The 24,823-nt window shown below is 42.3% G+C and overlaps 1 protein-coding gene across 4 annotated transcripts in view; it reads right to left on the minus strand.

Annotated features, from left to right (window-relative positions):
- Window positions 1–24,823, minus strand: part of LOC123772181 (zinc finger protein PLAG1) — a 294,636-nt gene that overhangs the window by 101,749 nt on the left and 168,064 nt on the right. For all 4 annotated transcript variants that reach the window (XM_045765236.2, XM_069311295.1, XM_045765235.2 and 1 more), the window contains one exon: window positions 18,621–18,764. In XM_045765236.2, the coding sequence (XP_045621192.2) occupies window positions 18,621–18,764 (144 nt within the window). The remainder of the gene's footprint in view (window positions 1–18,620; window positions 18,765–24,823) is intronic.

Genomic DNA, 24,823 nt, shown 5'->3' on the forward strand with positions numbered 1-24,823 from the left:
AGGAGGTAAGTAAGAACAAAGCAGTTGGTCCAGATGGAGTTTCACCATGGGTTCTGAGAGAATGTGCACCTGAGCTCAGCATTCCACTTCAACTGATTTTTCAGGCATCCCTGTGTACAGGAGTTATAGCTGATGTGTGGAAAAAGGCTAACATAGCTCCAATCTACAAAAGTGGAAACAGGGAAGACCCCCTTAATTATAGACCTGTATCATTGACAAGTGTAATAGTCAAAATATTGGAAAAAATAATTAAAACTAAATGGGTAGAACACCTGGAGGAAAACAATATAATATCAGACAGACAGTATGGTTTTCGATCTGGAAGATCCTGTGTATCGAATTTACTCAGTTTCTATGATCGAGCAACAGAGCTATTACAGGAAAGAGATGGTTGGGTTGACTGCATCTATCTGGATCTAAAAAAGGCTTTCGACAGAGTTCCACATAAGAGGTTGTTCTGGAAACTGGAACATATTGGAGGGGACAGGTAAGCTACTAACATGGATGAAAAATTTCTTAACAGACAGAAAAATGAGGGCCGTAATCAGAGGCAAGGTATCGGATTGGAGGAATGTCAAGAGTGGAGTACCACAGGGTTCAGTTCTTGCACCGGTAATGTTCATTGTCTACGTAAATGATCTACCAGTGGGAATACATTATTACATGAACATGTTTGCTGATGATGCTAAGATAATAGGGAAGATAAGAAACCTAGATGATTGTCATGCCCTTCAAGAAGACCTGGACAAAATAAGTATATGGAGCAATACTTGGCAAATGGAATTTAATGTGAATAAATGCCATGTTATGGAATGTGGAATTGGAGAACATAAACTCTACACAACCTATAAATTATGTGAGAAATCTTTAAAGAATTCTGACAAAGAAAGGGATCTAGGGGGGTTCTAGATAGAAAACTGTCACCTGAGGACCACATTAAGAACATTGTGCGAGGAGCCTAGACTACACTTTCTAACCTAAGAATTGCTTTTAAATACATGGATGGCGAAATACTAAAGAAATTGTTCACAACTTTTATTAGACCAAAGCTGGAATATGCAGCGGTTGTGTGGTGCCCATATCTTAAGAAGCACATCAACAAACTGGAAAAGGTGCAACGACATGCCACTAAGTGGCTCCCAGAACTGAAGGACAAGAGCTACGAGGAGAGGTTAGAGGCATTAAATATGCAAAAACTAGAAGATAGAAGAAAAAGAGGCGATATGATCACTACGTTCAAAATAGTAATAGCAATCGATAAAATTGATACGGAAGAATTCCTGAGACCCGGAACTTCAAGAACAAGAGGTCATAATGAAACAACTAATGAAACAAAGCTGCCGGAGAAATATACGAAAATTCACTTTTGTAAACAGAGTGGTAGACGGTTGGAACAAGTTAAGTGAGAAGGTGGTGGCCAAATTCGTCAGTAATTTCAAAGCATTATATGACAAAGAGTACTGGAAAGACGGAACACCACGAGCGTAGCTCTCATCCTGTAACTACACTTAGGTAATTACACCATCCAAAATGGAGCAGCATCAGGGCTTCCGGGGAGCAAACAACCGAGAGCATTGCCACCATCAAAACTCAACGTGCAACGCCTGTGCTGCTTGCACCCGCATAGTCAGCAGAACACTGGGTAACCGAGTCACAAACAAGCAACAAAACTCGCAGGACTCCGGGTAGAAAGCGTCACTGACCCCACAGGCAGCAGACGGAGGCAAAGGTAGAGAGAGTCACCCGGCGACAAGGGGACAGAGCAATCCTCAAACTCGCTGAAAGCAAGCGGGGAACTCCGGGATCACATCCATCAAACCCGCATGCTCCCCAGGGGTTTCCCAGGGTCCTGAGCGTTTACTATAATAGGACTCGCGCTCAGGTAATCCCAGGCAGGGTATTGCTAACCGGCGCCCAAGAACTGAACCCCTGGGATGTGTACACTCACAGGGACTTAGTAGGGGGAACCACCGGAAGAAAGAGGAGTACTCAGTACAAAGGGGACACAGAGGGCAAAAACGAAGGGAGACCACCCCCCTTCCCCCCACCAGGCAGACAAACAAAAAGAAAAAAGAAAACCCTGCAAGAGGACAGCGTACCCAGGCGGAACAGAGCCGGCTGCTATGATTGATGAAAACAAGTTGCACAGTACCCTGTGCCCCACCAGTGCAAACTGCCCCTTACCCTAAGGCAAACAAGGGAGACAGAACACCCGAGCACAACTAAGAAACGAAAACTAAGAGATAAGAACTAAGTGTTAGTGAATGAAAAATCTGTGGTAGAAAAGTTGATCTTTCAAAACAGCAGAATGTCAACAAAGATGGCCGCCACCACTGGGGAGGACAGTATCCCATCAAAGGAATATTTTACAGGTTTCTCTCAACAAGATGTAATGAAAGGGCATTTTCTTGGCAGGTTAGTGATTCTTGAGGACATGCTAAAGAAATATGAAGAAAAGGTAATTAAATTAGAAAAAGAAAATGAAGGTCTCAAGATTGAGTTTTGTAATGTAAAAGGAAGTATTTTCCAGCAAGGTAAGGAAATTAACAGCTTAACTGATAAGGTAAGGATACAAGAGGCACATAACAAGGAACTGGAAAAGGATAATAAGGCATGGAAAGTGAAGAGTAGGGAATTTGAAGAAATAAACAAGAAAATAGACTCGTATGGTGAACAACTCCAAGGGAGCCTGAGGGCTAACATGGAATTAGGCAAGGAGATGCAACAAAAAACATCATTGGCAACTCATATAGAGGAGGCTAATAAAGAACTAGAAAAGTATAAAGAAGAAATAAAAGAGACATGCATAAGTTGTAAAAGAGAAAGAGACGATTAAGGAAGTGTATTTGGAAGTCAAAACCAGAAATGACAAACAAGAAGCGGATCTTAGGCAAGCAGTTAGGAAACAACTGGTAACCAACAGTAAACTGGTACAAAACACTGCAGATAGAAGTAAGTCCAATATAGTTTTTGGATGTGTAAAGAAGGAAATTTCATCTAGGGTGGACCGAACAACAGAAAAGACGAAAATCATAGAAAAAATAGTAGGATAAGGTGAAGGCCTAAATTCAAAGGAGCATGTCGGTGATTTTAGGAGGATAGGTAAATATGAGAAAGACAAGAACAGCTCCTTAACCCTTAAAGTGCGCATCACGTCATATGACGTGTTGGAAGTTGTTCCAGTCAATTGCACATCACGTCATATGACGTGTTGGAGAACTACGCAAGATTTAAACGGCCCGCGGATACACAGGGTTCACCACACCTTCATCAGGGCTCTTGTAAACAGACGCCATTTAACACTTTCGCTCACCCCGCGCGCCACCCCTCGACAGGGCGATATGGGCCCCAGCATGTCACGGAAGCGCGCGTTAATTCCGAAAAGTGTACTCTCTCTTCAACTTTGTCACCTCAATTCCCCTTCTACGAGATTAAATTCGGTATCATTGTGTTCGCAATAAAATTCTCTACAGCACTAAATGCATATAAACTCCAAAAGCCCGGCTAATTACCCGCAGCAAACAGAGAAAGTACGAACGAGTTACCCGGGAGCGCGCAAACGGGATAAAATGTTTTCACTATTTTCACTCTGGTCACCTCAATTTTTGTCCTAGGTCTTTCATTTTGGTCTCAATGGGTTCGTAATAAAATTCTCCAGAGGAACATTAGCACATAAAATAAAAAGCCTGGTCACGCTCCAACTGCCGACGAGTTGAAGACGGGCCACGCGTTAGCCGTGAGTGAGCGCTCAGAGGCCTTCCTGCTACACTCCCAATTCCCACCCTTTTCAAGCCTTTCTTTCGCAATTTTCTTCCTGGAAGGGCCTTGTTCATGATTACTATCCATCGTGGAGTAAGCGTAGATAGTTTCTAAAGCCGCAGTAAGAAATATAGCCACGGAAAATAGCCGAAATGTTCACACGTTTGAGATGCGAGGGGAGGCGACATTGGTCACAACAGTGGAGCAGAGACAATGGGCCCACGGCGTGTGCCAAGCCGCCTGAGGGCCACGAGGCTCAACAAAGAAAATGGGAAGACATCGGCGCACATTTTAAAACCAGTCCCCAAAAAATCGGATAAAAACCCGATTTTTGGCGAATTTTTAAAGTGGATGATGCAATGCTGCGTCATCCCCGGCATTACCGCCAGTAAACGGATGACGCAATGCTGCGTCATCCCCGAGCGAAAGTGTTAAAAAAAAAATCGTGGGCCAAACTCCCGGGTGTTATTGGCCTCAGTATTGAGTGAGCTACCAAGCCTGACGCACGCAGCATGAGCTAACAGCACTGCTGTTCAGCTTGTGACCACAGCATCGCCTAAAAATGCCATAATATACTTGTTCATGCTATTATGTAGCGATGATATTATTACAGAAGACCCGACTGATAAAACTGACCAGGGTTCTGATAATAGCAGGATTGTGGTGATATTTAGCGCTGTGTGCCATGGAGGGAGGAGTAATGCTGTGGGAGGGAGGGTGGTGGCGATGTCTTCTGACTGTGTGTGGCCACCCTTACTCACCATACCAGCTTAGTGATCCGCTATGGTGAACACAAATGTAGATACTTATATATAACGTGTGTATAGAGGGTATAAACAGCAAGAGGAGCAGGTTAGGAGCCGCCATTTTGGTGAGGGCGGTGGCGTTGTCTGCACGACGCCACCATGCAGACGACGGTGTTATTTACTGGTTACCACGATGGACTTTGGGCACCATGCCAGTTTACTTGTACAAGTATGGTGAATAAAACAGGTAGATATTTATATATAATGTGTGTATATAGCGTAATAACACCACAAACAGTATTGTTGGAGGAGAAATATTAGTGCATCTGGCCTTGACGGCGGGAGCCATCAGCTGACTGTGTGAGGTCCTACGTCTTTGTGCCTTTACTCACCATACAAGCTTAGATGTACAGTTATGGTGAACAAAACATGTAAATACTTATATATAAAGTCTGTATATAAAAGCAAAAACAGTATGGTGGGTGGAGAATGGTGGCAAGTCAGGTGAGGTGAGGGAGGGAGAGAGTGGCAGCCAGTGGCGGGCTGCCACTGCCACTGCCACTCAGCATACCAACTTAGTGGCTCGTTATGGTGAACACGAATGTAGATACTTATATATAGCGTCTGTATATAGTGAATAAAAGCAAAAACAGTATTGTGGGAGGAGAATGTGGGTGAGTCAGGTGACTTGAGGGAGGGAGGAAGTAGCAACCAGTGGCGGGCTGCCACTGCCACTGCCACTCAGCATGCCAACTTAGTGATTCCTTATGGTGAACACGAATGTAGATACTTATATATAACGTCTGTATATAGTGAATAAAAGCAAAAACAGTATTGTGGGAGGAGAATGTGGGTGAGTCAGATGACTTGAGGGAGGGCACGAGTGGCTGGCTGGTACACGGCGGTCACTCCTCATTACTTTTTGTCTCATAATAGCTACTTAGTGGTTCGTTATGGTGAACAAAACATGCAGATACTTATATATAACCTGTGCTTATAGTGTAATAACCAACAAAGTATTTGTTCACTGATTGATGAACATAATTGAATCAACAATATGCACACCATATTTTTTAGTACAACGATGATTCACTCATTTTATTATATAAATATATCAAACTACACACTGTTGAATAATATTACAGCAAAAAAACTATGAAAAATCAATCAGAGACATTGAAATAATTAGGTAATTATCTCTTTGTGGCAACTCTTGGTCTGACAGCGGGCGATCAACAGACCACCTGGGACGCACGCTGAGTCGGTGCCTATTTTTTGCCAGATTTCCCCGCCCTATAGCGGGCAATATATGCCACTTACGATTTTTTTATTATTTTTCCCGTGATCAGTGAACACAAATTAACAGGTTAGGAAGCAAAAATAATTTTTTTTTTTCAAAATTACATGCGCCTGTGGGGAAGAAAGGATATTATACCCCTAGCATGTTAAGGGTTAAGGGTGACCTTTAATGGAGTGAAGTATATGACAGAAGTGTTTTGGAATGCCAGTTAATTACAATGTGACGAAGATGGCAAACTGTGGTCAATAAGACAACATCTCTCAAAGGAGGACAGAGAAAAGCTGAAAATGAACTTCACTGAACCGAAACGTCTCAATAGGGATAGAAATGAAGAAAGAATTTTTTTTTCTACAAAGTGTCAGGGACTGGAAAGCTTGTAAAATGGTACATGAATACAAAGCAACAAAATCATTAAAGGAATGGGGTGTAAAGAACAAAGGGAACAGGAACATGTTCCTGAAAATAGTATACACCAACATAGATGGCGTGAGATCGAAAATATTGGAGTTGAAGGATATAATCAAGCTCAAAGTCCCAAATATTGTCTCATTAACAGAGATGAAACTTGAAGAAAATATTTTAAATGAGGTCGTATTCCCAAGGGGCTACTCAGTTTGGAGACGTGACAGGAAAACTAGGAAGGGGGGGGGGGAGGAGTGACTGTGCTGGTGAAAGAACACCTGAAGGTAAGAGAATTAATGTTTGAAAACCCTTGAGATATTGACATAATGGCATTGCAGCTCTGGAATCAAGATGATAAGCTGATAATTTTAAATGCCTACAGCCCACCAGAGAGCAACACATGGAAAAAAGAAGAACTGGATGACAAACGAGAGGGCCTCATAATGGCCATGAGAGAAATTATGGTAAGAGCTGACAAAGATAAATCCTGAATGTTGGTACTGTGGGACTTTACCTTTAACACTTTGGCGTACCCCGCGCGCCACCCCTCAACTGTGCGATATGGGACCCAGGGTGTCACGGGAGCGCGTGTAAATTCTGAAAAGTGTATACTCTCTTCAACTTTGTCACCTTAATTCTCGTCCTACGAGATTAAATTTGGTATCATTGTGTTCGCAATAGAATTCTCTACAGCACTAAATGCATATAAACTCCAAAAACCCGGCTAATTACCCGCAGCAAACAGAGAAAGTGCGAACGAGTTACCCAGGAGCGCGCAAACGCGATAAAATGTTTTCACTATTTTCACTCTGGTCACCTCAATTTTCGTCCTAGGTCTTTCATTTTGGTCTCAATGGGTTCACAATAGAATTCTCTAGAGGAACATTAGCATATAAAATAAAAAACCTGGTCACGCTCCAACCGCCGACGAGTTGAAGACGGGCCACGCGTTAGCCGTAAGTGAGCGCTCAGACGCCTTCCAGCTACACTCCCAATTCCCGCCCTTTTCAAGCCTTTCTTTCGCAATTTTCTTCCTGGAAGGGCCTTGTTCATGATCACTATCCATCGCGGAGTAAGCGTAGATAGTTTCTAAAGCCACAGTAAGAAATATAGCCACGGAAAATAGCCGAAATGTTCACACGTTTGAGATGCAAGGGGAGGCAACATTGGTCACAACAGTGGAGCGAAAACAATGGGCCCACGGCGTGTGCCAAACCGCCTGAGAGCCACGAGGCTCAACAAAGAAAATGGGAAGACATCGGCGCGCATTTTAAAACCAGTCCCCCAAAAATCGGATAAAAACCTGATTTTTGGCGATTATTTAAAGTGGATGACGCAATGCTGCGTCATCCCCGGGATTACCGACAGTAAACGGATGACGCAATGCTGCGTCATGCCCGGGCGAAAGTGTTAAGGCAATAGACTGGGAGGCCTATGAGGCAAGAACAGAGGACATTTGGACAGGCAGATTTGTAAACTTCATCTTGGAGACATTCATGTATCAACATATCAAGCAGGCCACAAGAATGAGGAAAGGGGATGTTCCGTCAGTACTGGATCTAGTATTCACCAGGAAAGAAAAAGAGGTATTTGACATCCAGTGCCTCCTCCCTTGGGAAAGAGTGATCATGTCCTCTTGGACATTAAATACGCTATGCGATATAATCTAGTAGAGAATGGGGACAGTGAAACAGTTGTTAACGCCTTAACTGCGTTGCCTCCAAATGTGACACCCCCACAGTGCGCAGGAAATAAATTCTCTGGAAAAAATTCTTTTTTCTTTTTAAAGTGTCAAAAACCCTTCCCTGAGTATGGGTATATAAAAAAAAATTTGAAATTGTACTTTCAAATTGCTGCTATGGGGTCCGGAAGTTGGGGCGTGACGTCATCATTCCCTGTGCGCCCGTGGCGTAAGCTCTCGGGGGCGGTGGAGCGCTCGGGGCGGGGCGCGCAAGTTGCCGCGAATATATTTTCGTTCATTTATTGCGCACATTTATAAATACATTTTCATTGTTTTTATGTGCCAATCCAATGTATAATGAACACGTACACTATAATATCGCAGTACAACATCCGTACTGTCCGTAGACACTGTGTTACGTGCATCGCAAACAAGTTCACTTATCCTGCACAATTTCCAATGTATCATGCCTAATAAATTTATATTTACACTTTATATACACACTATACAGTATCACACACTATATACACACACCATAAACACACTCAGTACTCCGCGAGTGTGTGATATGCAGCAAAACAGCCAACGGGGCAGAGTGGCACCTTGCACTCCACGCACCAGGTGCTGATACATCTTCGTTTCTGTTCTCTGCGGGTAGTGTTCCTGCATACTATACTCGCATGTTTACCCTTCTCCCGTGATGCTGTGCCTGGCATATACTCGAGCATATGTACTCCGAAGTTCTCATTACCCCTCAATCTGTCTGGAGCTGCATGTGGCATTGTTGCTTGCACTCCACGCGGTACAACAGAACCCTCCTTGCCATACTTTACTAGCAGCTGTGACACAACACCAGCACTGAATGTACGTATAGACGGTCTCCTGCCAGATTTTACTAAGTACATATTGAAGCAGTTGAGCACTGCAACATCCATGAGGTGGAAGAAGAACTTTTTAGTCCACTTCACAGACTTGCGCACGCACTCCACTCCATCAAGCATCATGTCACACTTATCGACAAGGCGCATGTTCACGTTATAGTCTATGACACAGTCTGGCTTATACACGGTGTTGCCTGTCTGAAAGTGGACTTTCCCACTGTCCAACATGGCACCGGTGTGAATCGTAGTCAGCATATTCACCTCGCGTCTGTCCTTCCACCGCACTGACAGCGTATTGTCACACTTGCGCAGCTGGCACTCACCCACGGCTATAGCTATACCGAACACTGGCATTTCCTTCCTGTGGCTCTTCACAGTGCCACATACGCCGGTGTTGTGGGCAAGGAGGTATCTGGTCAATAAGGGGCTGGTGTAATAGTTGTCGGTGTACAGTACATGCCCCTTGTTCAGCAACGGTTCCATCAGGGTTTTTACAACACTGCCAGAGAACCCGTGTTCATCTTGAGCCGGTATGTCGACGTCTGTACAAGAATATAATATCATGTCCAAGACAATACCAGTCTCACAGTCGCATAGCACAAAAAACTTCAGTCCAAATCGGTGCCGCTTTGATGGAATGTACTGCTTGAATGCCAGTCGCCCCTTGAACAGTACAAGCGACTCGTCAATAACCACATTCTGTCCCAGGTACAAAACAATCCCTGAACTTCCCTCTCATGTCACTGAACATCTTCCGTACTTTCCACAGTCTGTCGTGTCTGTCCTCATTTGCATTATTCTCGAAATGCAGGCACCTGAGAATCAAGACAAACCTATCACGCGACATGTTCCGGTTGAACACAGGCGATGGAACAAGGCTGTCTTTGCTCCAATAATCCTGGATGACAGCTTTCTCAGAGTGCTTCATCATCATACAGAGTGCCAGAAACACGTACATTTCGTCGATTGTCGTGTCCTTCCATCGTGTGAGCCGTGAGGCAGGTAAAATGCCTTCGTCTATGAGGCTGTGAGCGAACCTGTTTGTCTCAGTCACAAGATGCGTCATGAATACATTGTCAAAATATGCCTGAAAATATTCCATGTCTGCCATATCATCACAAGTATATGGGAATAATGGTGTAACACCAAAATCGCTATCATCAAATGTTGGTATTTGAGGGACAAATGTGGTGCAATCCTCCCACACAAGTACACCAGGGGGTTTGGTGTTGGCGCCAACACCACGGCCAACACCACCACGAGCACCAAAACTACGGCTACGTCGTCCGCTGCTTCTGCTGGAGCTGCGTGAGGGTATGCTAGGCGCTGAGGCAGATTTACGTACTGTAGACCTACCACGAATAAATGATGTTGAGGGGCCACTGTCGTTGTCCACATGCTGTGAGGCACGCTGCCGCCTGCCGCGGCGTGTTGCTGAGGTAGCAAAACCCCGCCTGGTAACACCACCACTGCTCGTACTCGGGTCGTCCACACTACTCGTATCGGAGCCAATGTCACTGAAGCCCGAGAAAGATTCGTCACATGTACTATCACTGAATAAATTACTAGCGTCTGGGGACATACATGATGGTGGTGATGATAACGGTGTTGACCCAGGGCGGCGAGGCAGGCCGGGCGAGGCACGAGTACCACAAACACTCGCCACATCTTCCAATTCTGTCTCTTCCTAACTCGTATCAGATCTCTGAGTTAGGTCTTTCTCTGGATCATAGTCCAGGTCATCATCCAGAACACCGTCATCATACAAAATATCGAGTATTTCCTCCTCAAAAGTCGTTTTCCATGACCGCGGGTCACCGTGGAGCGGGAGCTCGTAGAGGATGCGTCAGACATGGTTGCTGCTGTGAAACCGAGGCTCCCCACGGCCGCAGGGCATGCTGGGATTTTTTTTTAAGATGGCGGACGATCACTGGGGCCCCCACCCACCCATACCATACCCGCGTCACCGCGCACCAGTTTTGAATGGAACGTGAAAAATCAAAATACCTGGAGGCACGTTGCGCAAACCAGACGCGAGCCTGCAGGCACGTTGCGCAGTTTAAGGGTTAAACTCGATTTCAAGAGAGGACACAATAGGGAGCTTAGAATTTTTTTTTTGGGTATAACTGGACAGACTTGTTGCTAGGCAAGGATGTAAATGAGATGTATGCCAAATTTTGCACAATATATGATGAAGGCACACAAACATTCATACCAAGATAAAACAAACATTAGGCTGGAAGTGAGAAAAGAATTATCATCTAACCCAAGTTGGTGCAAAACACAGTTGATCGGAGTAAGTCCATGATCATTTTTGGCTGCAAAGAAAAGGCAATAACATCTAGGTAAGAAAGAGCTGTAGAAGAAGCTAAAGTAGTAGATAAAATTGTTGGCCTCGTGGAAGGTCTTACAACCATAGAGAATGTGTGCGACTACAGGAGAATAGGCAGGTACGTAAAAGGGAAAGATCGACCTTTGAGGATTACCCTAAACGGTGCCAAACAGATGGAAGAAGTACTAAGGAATGCTAGAAAATTGCAAAGTGATGAGGATGGGAAAGGGTGGTCGTTAAGACGAGATCTTTCAAAAGAAGATAGAGAGAAGCTGAAACTGAACCTCGCCAAGGCAAAACATTTAAATGAGAGCAGGAATGAAGAAGAAATAAATTCTTTTTTCTACAAAGTAATAGGGGTAGGCAAACCAGTAAAGTGGTACATAAAGGCAAACCAACAAAATCAATAGAGAGAGGGGGAGTGAAGAATAAGGAGAGGGGGAACAAGTTCCTCAAGATTGCATACACCAACATAGATGGAGTGAGATCGAAGATACTGGAGTTAAGTGATGTAATACAGCTGCAGACACCAGACATTGTTGCACTCACGGAGACAAAACTTGAAGATGTAATTTTAAATGAGGTCATATTCCCAAGGGGCTACTCAATTTGGAGACGGGACAGAAAAATTAGGAAAGGCGGTGGCGTTGCTGTGCTGGTAAAAGAACACCTAAAGGTGAACGAAATAATGACTGCCAATCCACAAGAAGTTGACATAATAGCACTAGAGATCTGCCATGAGGATGATAAACTAATGATAATAAATGCATATAGTCCACCGCCAAGCAGCACATGGTCAAAGGAGGAGCTAGATAGTAAACGTGAAGGTCTTATAACAATAATGAGAGAGATTATAGCGAGAGCGGATAACGATAGATCACGACTGTTGATAGTCGGTGACTTCAACTTGAAATCCATAGACTGGGAAGCATATGAAGCTAAAACAGAAGATTTTTGGACCTGTAAATTTGTAGACCTCATCCTGGAAACATTCTTGTATCAACATGTTAAACAAGCTACGAGGATGAGGGAAGGGGATGTTCCCTCCATGCTAGATTTGATATTTACCAGGAAGGAGGAAGAGTTATTTGACATTCAGTACCTTCCTCCCTTGGGAAAAGTGACCATGTCTTTTTGGGAATAAAGTATGCAATGCGTTATAAGCTGGAAGAAAATAAGGAGGTTGAAGCAGTTGAAAAACCAGACTTCAGGAGAGGACATTATGGTGACCTTAGAAATTTTTTTAGTGAGTATAATTGGACAGACTTGATGCTAGGCAAGGAAGTGAATGAGATGTATGTCAAGTTTTGTGAAATATATGATAAAGGCACAAAAAAATTTATACCAAAACAGAGATGCAGGGCCAGAAAACAGGATTGGTTCGACAGAAATTGTGAGAGGGCAAGAGACCAAAAGACAAAAATGGAATCAGTATAGGAAGAGGCCAAACCCCCAAACATACCAGCGATACAAAGATGTGAGAAACAACTATACAGCAGTAAGGAGAGAGGCAGAAAGAAATTTTGAAAAAGGGATAGCGGATAAATGTAAAAACAGAACCGGGCCTATTCTACAAATTCATAAACAACAAATTGCAGGTAAAGGATAATATCCAGAGGTTGAAAATGGGAAACAGATTCACGGAAAATGAAAAGGAAATGTGTGAAACATTAAATGAAAAGTTCCAAAGTGTGTTTGTACAAAATGAAATCTTCAGAGAACCAGACACAATAAGAATTCCAGAGAACAACATAGAGCGGATAGAGGTGTCTAGAGATGAAGTGGAAAATATGCTAAAGGAGCTCGGTAAGAACAAAGCAGCTGGCCCAGATTCCAGCCCAGAAAGTTCCAAAGGCCCAGAAAGTTCCAAAGTGTGTTTGTACAAAATGAAATCTTCAGAGAACCAGACACAATAAGAATTCCAGAGAACAACATAGAGCGGATAGAGGTGTCTAGAGATGAAGTGGAAAATATGCTAAAGGAGCTCGGTAAGAACAAAGCAGCTGGCCCAGATGGAGTTTCACCATGGGTTCTGAGAGAATGTGCATCTAAGCTCAGCATTCCACTTCCCCTGATCTTTCAGGCATCCCTGTGTACAGGAATCGTAGCAGACGTGTGGAAACAGGCTAACATAGTTCCAATCTACAAAAGTGGCAGCAGGGAAGACCCCCTCAATTATAGACCTGTATCATTGACAAGTGTAATAGTGAAAGTATTGGAAAAACTAATCAAAACTAAATGGGTAGAACACCTGGAGAGAAATGATATAATATCAGACAGACAGTATGGTTTTCGATCTGGAAGATCCTGTGTATCGAATTTACTCAGTTTCTATGATCGAGCCACAGAGATATTACAGGAAAGAGATGGTTGGGTTGACTGCATCTATCTGGACCTAAAAAAGGCTTTCGACAGAGTTCCACATAAGAGGTTGTTCTGGAAACTGGAAAATATTGGAGGGGTGACAGGTAAGCTTCTATCATGGATGAAAAATTTTCTGACTGACAGAAAAATGAGGGCAGTAATCAGAGGCAATGTATCGGAATGGAGAAATGTCACAAGTGGAGTACCACAGGGTTCAGTTCTTGCACCAGTGATGTTTATTGTGTACATAAATGATCTACCAGTTGGTATACAGAATTATATGAACATGTTTGCTGATGATGCTAAGATAATAGGAAGGATAAGAAATTTAGATGATTGTCATGCCCTTCAAGAAGACCTGGACAAAATAAGTATATGGAGCACCACTTGGCAAATGGAATTTAATGTTAATAAATGTCATGTTATGGAATGTGGAATAGGAGAACATAGACCCCACACAACCTATATATTATGTGTAATCTTTAAAGAATTCTGATAAAGAAAGAGATCTAGGGGTGGTTCTAGATAGAGGACCACATAAAGAATATTGTGCAAGGACCCTATGCTATGCTTTCTAACTTCAGAATTTAATTTAATTACATGGATGGCGATATACTAAAGAAATTGTTCATGACTTTTGTTAGGCCAAAGCTAGAATATGCAGCGGTTGTGTGGTGCCCATATCTTAAGAAGCACATCAACAAACTGGAAAAGGTGCAAAGACATGCTAATAAGTGGCTCCCGGAACTGAAGGGTAAGAGCTACGAGGAGAGGTTAGAAGCATTAAACATGCCAAAACTAGAAGACAGAAGAAAAAGAGGCGATATGATCACTACATACAAAATAGTAACAGGAATTGATAAAATTGACAGGGAAGATTTCCTGAAACCTGGCACTTCAAGAACAAGAGGTCATAGATTTAAACTAGCTAAACACAGATGCCGAAGAAATATAAGAAAATTCACCTTCGCAAATAGTGGTAGACGGTTGGAACAAGTTAAGTGAGAAGGTGGTGGAGGCCAAGACCGTCAGTAGTTTCAAAGCGTTATATGACAAAGAGTGCTGGGAAGACGGGACACCACGAGCGTAGCTCTCATCCTCTAACTACACTTAGATAATTACTTAGGTAATTACCAAAACAGACATGCAGACCTAGGAAAAGGGGTTGGTTCCATAGAAATTGCAAGAGGGCCAGAGATCAAAAGACACAAGAATGTAATCATTATAGAAAGAGGTCAACCCCCAAACATACCACCGAGATGCAAGAAACAACTACGCGTCAATAAGAAGAGAGGCAGAGAGGAACTTTGAGAACGATATAGCAGACAAATGTAAATAAGATCCAGGCCTTTTCATATATTCAATTAAAGTAAGCTGCAGGTAAAGGATAATATTCAGAGGTTGAAAATGCGGGACAGATACACAGAAAATGAAAAGGAAATGTGAGAAACATTATACGAAAAGTTCCAAAGTGTGTTTGTACAAAATGAGATCTTCAGAGAACCAGACACAATAAGAATTCCAGAGAACAACATAGAACACATAGAGGTGTCTAGAGATGAAGTGGAAAATATGCTAAAGGAGCTCAGTAAGAACAAAACAGTTGGTCCAGATGGAGTTTCACCATGGGTTCTGAGAGAATGTGCATCTGAGCTCAGCATTCCATTTCACCTGATCTTTCAGGCATCCCTGTGTACATGAATCGTAGCAGACGTGAGGAAAAAGGCTAAAATAGTTCCAATCTACAAAAGTGGCAGCAGGGAAGATCCCCTCAATTATAGACCTGTATCACTGACAAGTGTAATAGTGAAAGTATTGGAAAAACTAATCAAAACTAAATGGGTAGAACACCTGGAGAGAAATTATATAATATCAGACAGACAGTATGGTTTTCGATCTGGAAGATCCTGTGTATCGAATTTACTCAGTTTCTACGATCGAGCCACAGAGATTTTACAGGAAAGAGATGTTGGGTTGACTGCATCTATCTGGACCTAAAAAGGCTTTCGACAGAGTTCCACATAAGAGGTTGTTCTGGAAAATATTGGAGGGGTGACAGGTAAGCTTCTAACATGGATGAAAAATTTTCTGACTGATAGAAAACTGAGGGCAGTAATCAGAGGCAATGTATCGGACTGGAGAATTATCACAAGTGAAGTACCGCAGGATTCAGTTCTTGCACCAGTGATGTTTATTGTCTACATAAATGATCTACCAGTTGGTATACAGAATTATATGAACATGTTTGCTGATGATACTATGATAATAGGAAGGATAAGAAACTTAGATGATTGTCATGCCCTTCAAGATGACCTGGACAAGACAAGTATATGCAGCACCACTTGGCAAATAGAATTTATTGTTAATAAATGCCATGTTATGGAATGTGGAATAGGAGAACATAGACCCCACACAAATTATATATTATGTGAGAAATCTTTAAAGAATTCTGATAAAAAAAAAAAAAGAGAGATCTAGGGGTGGTTCTAGATAGAAAACTATCACCTGAGGACCACATAAAGAATGTTGTGCAAGGAGCCTATGCCACGCTTTCTAACTTCAGAATTGCTTTTAAATACATGGATGACGATATACTAAAGAAATTGTTCACAACTTTTGTTAGACCAAAGCTAGAATACGCAGCGGATGTGTGGTGCCCATATCTTAAGAAACACATCAACAAACTGGAAAAGGTGTAAAGACATGCTACTAAGTGCCTCCCAGAACTGAAGGGCAAGAGCTCCGAGGAGAGGTTGGGGCATTAAATATGTCAAAACTAGAAGACAGAAGAAAAAGAGGTGATAGTTGAAATTCTAGGTCTCAGGAAATCTACCCTATCAATTTTATCAATTCCTGTTACTATTTTGTACGTAGTGATCCTATCACCTCTTTTTCTTCTGTCTTCTAGTTTTGGCATATTTAATGCCTCTAACCTCTCCTCGTAACTCTTGCCCTTCAGTTCTGGGAGCCACTTAGTGGCATATCTTTGCACCTTTTCCAGTTTGTTAATGTGCTTCTTAAGATATGGGCATCTTGAGTATCTTGTGGCACCACACAACAGCTGCATATTCTAGCTTTGGCCTACTTTGACCTTGAGGTTACCCTGAGGTGCTCAACAGGCAGCCGAAAAACCGAAAAGGTAAAACGGACCAGCAGAGGCAGACCCCGAGGAGCCTGTGGAAGGTGGCCCCAAGGGCAGTACTTACAGGGCACCTAGGGAAGGAAGCCCTAGGCACATGCAGCCCGAGTACTGAAGATAACTCCTGGCTCTCATACCCACAAAAACAAACACCACACGCAAAGCAGTGCTGTAGCGACACCGGAGCCAGAGCACACGACCTTCGCCTATAGCATCAGCCTCAAGAACTGAGGTGTGGGTAGCCAGCGTGGAGGGTCTGGGGCTCCCCTTCCCCCTCCAGGGGAGGGGGGAGCTGCGCAGACAGCGGCGCGGTGGCGTGTGACGTCACACTAGTTTGCTTGTTTTCTGTTGGGGAGTTCTATCCACTAGTTTGGCTTTTGGTAGCAATTTTAACCAGAATAGGGGTTTGTTTTGAGGCGCTTACCTTTCTGGGTGCCTGTTCCGGTCGATAGCAGACATAGAATGCTTCCAACCACATGGGGGCTTCTATAGGCCATTGCTCCCTTTGCCTCTCTGAGGGGGCCCTGTTCTGGTAGTGGTCCCCGGTAGGCCTAAGAACTCCATACACATGACTGATGCCAAAGTCTGACATTAGCATATCAGCTTGGGATAGGTCCGGGGAGCCGACGGGGCTCCCCCCAGAAAATGGCGTCTGTTTACAGGAGCCTTGAGGAAGGTGATGTGAACCCTGTGTATTCGCAAGCTAAATCTTGTGTAGTACTGTACTGCACTCCAAAACTTCATATGCAGTGATGCGCACTTTGGTGTCAGTTACTAAAAACTTCATATGCAGTCTAGTGCATTTTAAGGGTTAAATAAATGTAATGCATGCACTTTTATTGTTTGTCGAGTCCTACCAATTAAAAAATACAGTACTGGTCCACGTGGTTACTCTTGTGTTTAAGGTGTTTATATTTGCATAATATAATTTTGACGTGTTTATATTTGCAATAAGTAAGGAAGTAAAAGACGGGTCTTGTTAGTCTGTACTCTAGAGTACGGCTTTCAAGCTTATGCCCTTACAGTGGAAGCTTCAGCCAAACAAGTTACACACATAGTAGCTCTCTATTATATTGTACCAGCCTGTTGCCAAGGTGACATACTCAAGATTTTTTCCAAGATAGTGTCCGTTTATTGGAGATGGGAGGAAGCAGATGTACTCGTAGGAGTTTCAAATGTTGTACAGTACCTATTAATGTCTCAGAATGTGATGGACACCATCTTGAGGTTATCTTGAGATGATTTTGGGGCTTTAGTGTCCCCGCGGCCCGGTCCTCGACCAGGCCTCCACCCCCAGGAAGCAGCCCGTGACAGCTGACTAACACCCAGGTACCTATTTACTGCTAGGTAACAGGGGCATTCAGGGTGAAAGAAACTTTGCCCATTTGTTTCTGCCTCGTGCGGGAATCGAACCCGCGCCACAGAATTACGAGTCCTGCGCGCTATCCACCAGGCTACGAGGCCCATAAATGGGGTCAAATCCCAGGAATGTGATAGGATACAGACATCAAGGAATGTGATGAGCAGTGGAAGGGTTAATACTTTTGTGTTATAAACTAAGGCTGCCACGTGTCATTCAGCGACTCAACAGCAAAGCCCAGTGATCCAAAAGACCTGAAATAAGTAACTAAAATTTGAACTTGATTTTGGCCAAATTACCCATAGAGTAAGGGGCACTGAGAACTGGATTGTTGAGCTCATGCTGTATTTTCTAGGCAGTTGTGTTCTGGTGGTAAACCCTTTTGGTCAGGGGTGATCTAGTATTCCTAGAATACCTGTTCCTCTGTTGAGTGAACCAGACTCTGTTTCTGGTCTGTGGTAAAATTTCATGACTGTCAAGGGCCTGGTGAGATATGGTACGTGTAGAGCTATCCCGATGGCTAACTCCAGAGAGCCACTGAAGGGTCCCTTCCAGAAATACAGATAGAATATTTATAGTTTTAAAGACAGCTATGCTATCTATAATGTGGAATTAATAGAGGGACATAAAAGTTATGAGCCCCATTATTAGATTACCAGTATAGGTGTCTTCTTCTCTTAACTGAAGAATATGTGGTATTGACCGCCTTGCTCTAGTAGATACTTCTGTGTCTGCCACTATTTTTAATGGACCATGCTCCTCACAATCACCTTCGTGACTCTTCTGACAATCCTCACACCCTGTAAATGAAACATGTACATGAAACATATACACACAATACAGACACTGTATTGTGCTACATAATGTATATACAGAAGATTATACACCAAAACCTAGAAAAAGGCAAATGTAGTCCCAATATTCAAGAAAGGGAACAGACAGGAAATACTTAACTATAGACAAATGTAATGGAGCAATACAATTTTAGAAGGGGATAAGTCATGCCTGAGAAACTTGATCTAGATATATGAAAGGGTTGCTATGATACAACAGGAGAAAGAATACTAAAAACCCAGTGTCATTGAATGTAATGAAACGCCTCTTTCTGGAGGAGCCCTGGTGGCTCCCTAAAGCTATCTCACTGAGATTGCTCCATGCAAATGGGTCATATCAGATGTAGAAGCATTGCTTGCCCTACTGGGGCCCAGAGCCAAACTCTAGCACCTTCACAAGGCCACAGAAAGCAAGTAACAATTCGCCACAACACTGGAAAAGTATCCAGAAAGTCAGTGAAGCTTTACAGACAACTGGAGAATTAACCCTTCGACTATGTATAACAACAAGGGTCGCTTCATCTGTAATGCACATAGCGACCATACATTGCACTAGTGACCAGGGATGCTTCTAAGTCTATACCTCACATGGGTATAGACTTAAATCTCAACAAATCAGCAACAGGTCAGCACAATTGCTGCAGCCGACAAAAAAAGGGGTAGTTAACCACCGTGCTGCGCCGAGTTTATTGTGAAATTCCCTCAGTGCACATGAAATAAAATGTTCCCCAAAAATTCTTTTTTCTTTGTAAAATGATAAATTCCCTTCCCTGAACATGTCTATGTAAAAATAAATACCTAATTCCACTTACTTTGGCTATGGGGATGTGGATAAGGTGCGCTGTGACGTCATCAGGGCCTGGTCATCCGTGGGCGAATCGCCCACACACGGTCACGCGGGCCATTCAAGCACCGGGTATTGCCACAAATATATTTTCAATTATTTGTTTTATGTACAGTACAACCTCGATTCAACGTACCCCGATTCAACGAATCTCCGGCTAGTTCGCACACTTTTCAGGCCGAATTTACTCACCCGGTTCGACGAACAATGGTTTGCCGAAGCGGGGGATGTTCGGATTTGCTTACGATGTCCAGACAGAATTCACAGACTGGTGGAAAACTTTCCCATTCCATCACAGATTACAATTAATAATTTCCTCATATGACAAGTTCGATCACACAAGTGAACCGCACAAGTGGTCCACAAGCTTACAATGTTGGGACAGAGTTCACAGAGTGGTGGAAAACTTTCTCATTCTATCACAGATTACAATTACTGTAATAATTCCCTCATATGACAAGTTTGATCACACAATTGGACCACACAAGTGGCCCGCACAAGTGAGACCACAAACTTACGATGTTGCAAAGTTGACAGAGTTGTGGAAAACTGTCTCATTCTATCACAGTTTACAATTAATAATTCCTTCATAAGACAAGTTGCATCACACAATTAAGTGGACCACACAACAAGTGAACCATATGAACCAAACACCAGCCAGAATGGTCCACACAACAAGTCAACCACATTTGTAAATTTGTAGACCTCATCCTGGAAACATTCTTGTATCAACATGTTAAACAAGCTACGAAGATGAGGGAAGGGGACGTTCCCTCCATGCTAGATTTGATATTTACCAGGAAGGAGGAAGAGATATTTGACATTCAGTACCTTCCTCCCTTGGGTAAAAGTGACCATGTCTTTTTGGGAATAAAGTATGCAATACGTTATAAGCTGGAAGAAAATAAGGAGGTTGAAGCAGTTGAAAAACCAGACTTCAGGAGAGGACATTATGGTGACCTTAGAAATTTTTTTAGTGAGTATAATTGGACAGACTTGATGCTAGGCAAGGAAGTGAATGAGATGTATGGCAAGTTTTGTGAAATATATGATAAAGGCACAAAAAAATTTATACCAAAACAGAGATGCAGAACTAGGAAACAGGATTGGTTCAATAGAAATTGCGAGAGGGCTAGAGACCGAAAGACACAAAAATGGAATCAATACAGGAAGAGGCCGAACCCCCAAACATACCAGCAATACAAAGATGCGAGAAACAATTACACGGCAGTGAGGAGAGAGGCAGAAAGAAATTTTGAAAAAGGGATTGCGGACAAATGTAAAACAGAACCAGGTCTATTCTATAAATTCATAAACAACAAATTGCAGGTAAAGGATAATATTCAGAGGTTGAAAATGGGAAATAGATTCACGGAAGATGAAAAGGAAATGTGTGAAACACTAAACGAAAAGTTCCAAAGTGTGTTTGTACAAAATGAAATCTTTAGGGAACCAGATACAATAAGAATTCCAGAGAACAACATAGAACACATAGAGGTGTCTAGAGACGAAGTGGAAAAAATGCTCAAGGAGCTCGGTAAGAACAAAGCAGCTGGCCCAGATGGCGTTTCACCATGGGTTCTGAGAGAATGTGCATCTGAGCTCAGCATTCCACTTCACCTGATCTTTCAGGCATCCCTGTGTACAGGAATCGTAGCAGACGGGTGGAAACAGGCTAACATAGTTCCAATCTACAAAAGTGGCAGCAGGGAAGACCCCCTCAATTATAGACCTGTATCATTGACAAGTGTAATAGTGAAAGTATTGGAAAAACTAATCAAAACTAAATGGGTAGAACACCTAGAGAGAAATGATATAATATCAGACAGACAGTATGGTTTTCGATCTGGAAGATCCTGTGTATCGAATTTACTCAGTTTCTATGATCGAGCCACAGAGATATTACAGGAAAGAGATGGTTGGGTTGACTGCATCTATCTGGACCTAAAAAAGGCTTTCGACAGAGTTCCACATAAGAGGTTGTTCTGGAAACTGGAAAATATTGGAGGGGTGACAGGTAAGCTTCTATCATGGATGAAAAATTTTCTGACTGATAGAAAAATGAGGGCAGTAATCAGAGGCAATGTATCGGAATGGAGAAATGTCACAAGTGGAGTACCACAGGGTTCTTGCACCAGTGATGTTTATTGTGTACATAAATGATCTACCAGTTGGTATACAGAATTATATGAACATGTTTGCTGATGATGCTAAGATAATAGGAAGGATAAGAAATTTAGATGACTGTCATGCCCTTCAAGAAGACCTGGACAAAATAAGTATATGGAGCACCACTTGGCAAATGGAATTTAATGTTAATAAATGTCATGTTATGGAATGTGGAATAGGAGAACATAGACCCCACACAACCTATATATTATGTGAGAAATCTTTAAAGAATTCTGATAAAGAAAGAGATCTAGGAGTGGTTCTAGATAGAAAACTATCACCTGAGGACCACATAAAGAATATTGTGCAAGGAGCCTATGCTATGCTTTCTAACTTCAGAATTGCATTTAAATACATGGATGGCGATATACTAAAGAAATTGTTCATGACTTTTGTTAGGCCAAAGCTAGAATATGCAGCTGTTGTGTGGTGCCCATATCTTAAGAAGCACATCAACAAACTGGAAAAGGTGCAAAGACATGCTACTAAGTGGCTCCCAGAACTGAAGGGCAAGAGCTACGAGGAGAGGTTAGAAGCATTAAATATGCCAAAACTAGAAGACAGAAGAAAAAGAGGTGATATGATCACTACATACAAAATAGTAACAGGAATTGATAAAATCGACAGGGAAGACTTCCTGAGACCTGGAATTTCAAGAACAAGAGGTCATAGATTTAAACTAGCTAAACACAGATGCCGAAGAAATATAAGAAAATTCACCTTCGCAAATAGAGTGGTAGACGGTTGGAACAAGTTAAGTGAGAAGGTGGTGGAGGCCAAGACCGTCAGTAGTTTCAAAGCGTTATATGACAAAGAGTGCTGGGAAGACGGGACACCACGAGCGTAGCTCTCATCCTGTAACTACACTTAGGTAATTACACTTAGGTAATTACATGAACCAGATACCAGCCAGAGTGGTCCACACAAATGAACGATAGAGTTTCCATAATTTTCGTTCACTGATTTGTGGCAGACGTATCTTTGTAAATTAATTTAAAGGCTGAAGCATGATTAGCTAGCTACATGTCGTAAAATCTCCTTATAGGCGTTTTCTGTGATAAAACAAGGTGAGTGAGGGTGGACAGATAAGGGAATACTGTTCTGTAAACCTCACTTGGTTTTCCTTCGTCTGTGTCGTTATAGTTCAGTGACCCATGACTTTGAAAGTTTCAGACTAATAAATCATTTCTAAAACCAATGCTTTAATAGCTTTTTATTATCCTAATTAAACTAAACTAAATAAAACTGAAAATATACTGTAATATGATAGACATCTGCTATTTGAGAAATTATTTGTTATTGGAACAACTCCAGCGTGAGCGAGTGGACGGGTCTAATCCCTGTACACACAGCACCATGCGTTTCTCGTTTCATTTCGTCGCCACAGTTCAGTGACTACGGCTTCGAAATAATAAAATTAATAAATCGGTTCTAAAATAAGTTTTTTATATCTCTTATTATCCTAATAATGTTACTAATCTAAATATATAACCTAAAAATATATAATATGATGTAAATCCAATATTTGAGATAAATTTATGTTACTGGATCTAGCTTAAACTCCAGCCTACTGGAGGGTGTATAGACCTAGTCTGCATTTATACAGTAGGCACCCAGTGCCGTTAGCTTTGTCTGCATGCGAGTGACGTGTTTGTCCGCCGGTGAAAGAATAATCGCGGAATTTACCATTTTTTTTACTACAGCTTTATTAATATACAACAAGATGTCTCAAGGGCTTGCGAATCGTGCTGTATCTACAAAGAGGAAGAGAAGTTTTTTATCCATTGAGCAGAAATTAGACATGATAGAGAAACATGAACGTGGCTACTCTGTTACTAGGCAAGCAGGAGAATTTAATGTCGGGAAAAGTACGGTGTGTGATATCAAGAGACAGAAAGATGACATTAGGAAGTTTCTTGCTTCGAGTGATAGTGGTGCATTAAATAAAAGGAAAACAATAAAAGGTTCGGCAAATACGAATTTGGACGAAGCTGTGTATAAATGGTTTAACCAGGAGCACTCTGTGGGGATGCCACTTGGCAGCGACGCCATTAAGACAGCAGCCGATAAATTTGCACAAAAGATGAACATTCCAGATTTTCGACCAAGTGAAGGATGGTTGCATAGATTTAAGAATAGACATATTAAGAACAGGAAAGTTTGTGGAGAATCATTAAGCGCAGATACGGATTTAGTTGAGCCATTTAAGTGTAAATTAAATGATTACATAATAACAAATGATCTAAGGCGTTTTCAGGTATACAATGCCGATGAAACAGGCTTTAATTGGAAATGCTTGCAGAACAACACTATGGCATCTAGGCTAGATGAGAGTGTTCCTGGCCGTAAGGTAAACAAAGAAAAAGTTTCTGCCATGCTTTGCAGACGGAAGTCACAGAACAAAGTCTGCCATTGTGGGGAAGTCAAAAAACCCACGTGCTTTGAAAAATTTAATGAACAAGCTACCTGTGGTCTACTACAGCTCTAAAACAGCTTGGTTTACTGGAGATATTTTTGTAGACTGGTTCAAAAATCATTTTTGCAAAGAAGTAAGAGATTTTCAGATAAAGAAGTGTGGAGTGAGACGGAATGATCTCAAGGCATTACTCTTGGTTGACAATGCCCCAGCTCGTGTAGGGCTCGACAAATTAACGTCACATGATGGACGCATCAAATGCCTCCCTTGCCTTGCCTCCCAATACCACCTCTCTGATCCAGCCAATGGATATGGGTGTTATATATGCAATGAAAAGGCTCTACAAACGAGCAATGAATAAAGAAATCATGGTGGTGTTTGAGTCAGATGAAGACAAAAGACAAGGAACTGATTCGCGAGGTCAAGCAACACTGGAACGTTACAAAAAATACTCAATTAAGGAAGCCATTTACAACTGGACTAAAGTTTGGGATGAAGTTCAAGAGTCAACATTAAGAAATTGTTGGAAAAAACTCCTGTTGCTTGATCATGCTGATGAAGTGACTGAGGAAGAAATGGATTTTGAAGGATTTTCAA

The sequence above is a fragment of the Procambarus clarkii genome, chromosome 69 (assembly GCF_040958095.1).
Source record: "Procambarus clarkii isolate CNS0578487 chromosome 69, FALCON_Pclarkii_2.0, whole genome shotgun sequence".
NCBI lineage: Eukaryota > Metazoa > Arthropoda > Malacostraca > Decapoda > Cambaridae > Procambarus > Procambarus clarkii.